Genomic DNA, 3,791 nt, shown 5'->3' on the forward strand with positions numbered 1-3,791 from the left:
TCTCTCTCTCTCTCTCTCTCTCTCTCTCTCTCTCTCTCTCCACTCCTCTGCCTTCATGTTTCCATTCCTAAGCTTTGCCTTTGGTATAACCTCACTTTTATCCCCACTCTTGTTCCCTATCAAATACAAAATGTTAATCCAAAATCTCTAAACAAATAACGAATTAAAGCCTGACAATGCTTTATAAGATTAAAGTTAATAATATAAATCGTGATAAAAAGTGATAACTCATTATCTCTTATCTCTTATCCCTCTCTTCCTTCTCTTTCAGGTGTGTTCGGAGCAGTTCTGGGCTGTCTGTGTGTGGGTGTGTGTGTACGTCTGTGTGTGAGTGAGTGAGTGTGTGCGTGTGTGTGTGAGTGAGTGTGTGTGCGTGAGGTGGCGCGGGGGTCCAGAGGCGGGCGCATGAGGAGAGGGCGTGTCCCACCCCACAGCGCTCCCGGCAACACAGCCAGCAACGCAGCCCCCCCCTGCTGGGAGAGACACACACCGCTCCTCCCACAGCCATGGTAAGCACTGCGTGTGTGTGTGTTCGTTCCTCCTCTGGTCATTTGAAGGAATACGTAATGTGTTTGTGTTTTTAAGTGTGTTTTTATGTGTTGAAATGTGCATGGGAGGTGTAGTCAACAGTGTGTGTGTGTGTGTGTGTGTGTGTGTGTGTGTGTGCAAGTGATGCGTGTACTTTTACTGTTGATTTGTCAAATGCATTTGTTGGAGGCTGTTGGAACTCAGAAGTGTTCATATGCGTGTGTGATGCCTTCCTCTGTACTCTCCTCTGAGTAGAGGTCTGTGTGTGTGTTTGTGTGTCTCTCTCTGTGTATGGGCACATGTGCAGGTGTGCTTTGCAGTATTGTTTGTCTGCCTGTCAGGTAAATGTTGCCATTGATCGTGTAGATAGGACTACAGGGTGCAGCCATGGCACTGCAGACAGCTAGGAAGTGCACAGTGGTAGGGAGAGAGTGTGTGTGTGTGTGTGTTCGTGCGTGTGTGTTCGTGCGTGTGTGTACGTGCGTGTGTGTGGGGTTAGGAGGGGGTAGAGGAAGAGAGACAAGTAAGAGGAGGAGGAGGAAGACGAGGAGGAGGAGGAGCAGGTATCGATTGCCCCTGAGATGCAGGGCTGTTGTCATACCGTATCTACGCGACACACACTCTCAGGCCCCACATAAGGAGCTTTGGCTGGCAGGGAACAAGATAATACAGCACAAGCATCAGTGGAGGGCATTATGTGTCTGTCTGAGAAGGAGAGATGGAGAAAAAAAGGAAAGAGAGGGATGGAGAGAGCAGAGATAGAAGGAGAGAGAGGACAGTAAGACAGGGAGAGAGCAGGGAGAGAGAAGTGTGTGAGAGAGGGGGGATAGAATGAACAGTGAGAGAGGGATGGAGAGAGCAGAGATAGAAGGATAGAGAGGACAATTAGAGAGAGAGGGGGAGACGGCAGAGAGAGAGGGACAGTTATAGAAAGAGAGGGGCAATAGAGAACCATAAGAGAGAGAGAGAGAGAGAGAGAGAGAGAGAGGGATAGAGAGAACCTTAAGAGAGAGAGGGAGAGTAGCAGGTTTGACGAATGGCCCTCACCTCCGTCTCTGGGAGCGGGGCCTCCGGGGAGAGGAGCGTATGAATTATTAAAGCCCTGCAGAGGAGCGCCACACTCATAAATAACTCAGTGTAATACGCACACGCGCACACACACACACGCACGCGCACACACACACACACACTATCAGTTGGTCTCTGTCGGTCAGCCTGGGTGTCTCTCTGTCTTTCCTGTATACGCACACACACACACACTGCCAGGATGACCTTGGGCTACTCTGTGCTACTTGTTCCAACACTCTCTCTCTCTCCCTCTCACACACACACACACACACACACACACACACGTGCACACACAAAAACAACACACACAAAAGCCTCATGGTCATCCGGGACAGTTGCGTCTATATCTCTATTGATTCATGAGGGAGAAAAGGATGACCTTGTGTTTTTTTCTTCTGTGTGTGTTTTTATGTGCAGCTCGCTCAACCCCCCCTCCCTCTCTTTCTCTTCTCTCCATCTCTCTCACTCTTTTTCTCTCTTTCTCTTTTGTTCTCTGTCCCACTTTTTTCCTTTTCACTCTCTCTCCTTCACTCCTCTCTCCACTGTTTTCTCAATATTTTTCTTTACAGCTGTTTCTTTACCCACACCACACACACACACACACACACACACACACACACACACACCTTACTCAGGCTGAGGGATGGCCTAGTCACACACACACACACACACACACATACACCTTACTCAGACTGAAGGTTGGCCTAGTCATCCCTCTCAAACAAGCACACACACACACACACACACACACACACACACACACACACACACACACACACCCCTACCTTGTAATCTGGCTGTCGGGCTTAGCTCCAGGTTGTAAACATCCACAGGGAGCAAGGGAGTTCTGGACTGAATTGAATGTTATCTGCTGCTTCATAGCAGACTGGCTGTGGCGTCCTTCGCAGGCCTAAGTGGCCCCCAAACATGGCTGCTGTTCAGCACTCCGAGCGAGCGCGTCCCCATTGTGTTTCCAGTGGATTCGGTGGGCTAATTTAGGGCGTTTTAGGGGTTTTGGTGTCTAGACTGCAGGACTGTGCCGTCTGTCACTGTGGGAAAAATTCAGTGTGTTAAATATGTGTTCTTGTGTGTCGGCCTTAGGGTGTTTGTGTGCGTGCCAAAGGCTCTTAAGTGTGTGTGTGTGTGTGTGTGTGTGTGCGCACTGCGTGTGTGTCTGAGAGAGAGAGAAGAGAGGGAGAGAAAGCATGTGTATGTTTGTGCACGTACATGTGTGTGTGTGTGTGTGTGTATGTGTGGTGGTAATTTGAAAGGATCTGTTGGAGAGGCTGGGCCATAAAGAAGGCCCATCTACTGCAGTGGTGCTGCCAGGCTGGGCTCCCTGTGTGTAAATCAGCGGCTGAATGTGTAATGCAATCTGCCAAGGGCTACTTATTCTTCTACAGTGTCAGCAGAGGAACACACACAGATACAGATACACACACACTCAGTCCCTCACCCTCTCTCTCACACACACACACACACACACTCCCTCTCTCACACACATAGACACAGATAGTCAGTCCTGCTCACTCGCTTACTTCCTCACTCACTCACTCACTCACACACTCCCTTCCTTTACTCTCTCTCTCTGTCTCTCTCTAGCCAGACTAAACATGTTCTCAAGACTACCCAACACTGAGACACACACACACACACATATGCGCATGCACACACAGATACACAGACACAAACATGCGCACACAGACGCACACACACACGTACACACACCTTTTTTTAAAACACTGAGCCACACAGAGCTGATTTCTTTCTGCACAAGCCCAGAACATTCCTGTCGCGTTTGCCGTGGGTGTGCTGGATCCGATCCCCTGAGCACAGGAAGTGCTGTTCTCACCTGGCATCCTGCTGCGCATGGAATAGACCAGAACGGAACACACCGGTCCAGGACGGGACTAATTAGGGCGCATAATCAATTTCTTGGGTCATTTTTCTCAGCCAGCAACCACTCCCTAGTGTGTGTCTGCATTTGTGTGTCTGTCTCTCAGTGTGTGTGTGTGTTTATCTGTGTGTGTGATATGCAATGTGTTCATATGTGGTGGTGTTTAAATTTGTGGTGTACATGTATGCACAGCACTATTAAAAAGCACCCCGAGTGTGTGTGTGTGTGTGTGTGTGTGTGTGTGTGTATGTGAGTGATTGAACACTAAATAAACCCACTCTACAGGGTCTACTGCTCC

General features: G+C 49.1%; 1 protein-coding gene across 6 annotated transcripts in view; it reads left to right on the forward strand.

Moving 5' to 3' along the window:
* Positions 1-259: 259 nt before the first annotated feature.
* Positions 260-3,791, forward strand: part of LOC121680284 (spermatid perinuclear RNA binding protein) — a 46,925-nt gene continuing 43,393 nt past the window's right edge. For all 6 annotated transcript variants that reach the window (XM_042059527.1, XM_042059529.1, XM_042059530.1 and 3 more), the window contains exon 1: positions 260-509. In XM_042059527.1, coding sequence (XP_041915461.1) covers positions 507-509 — 3 coding nt within the window. In that variant the 5' untranslated portion in view covers positions 260-506. The remainder of the gene's footprint in view (positions 510-3,791) is intronic.

Source organism: Alosa sapidissima, chromosome 13 (genome assembly GCF_018492685.1).
Source record: "Alosa sapidissima isolate fAloSap1 chromosome 13, fAloSap1.pri, whole genome shotgun sequence".
Classification (NCBI taxonomy): Eukaryota; Metazoa; Chordata; class Actinopteri; order Clupeiformes; family Clupeidae; genus Alosa; species Alosa sapidissima.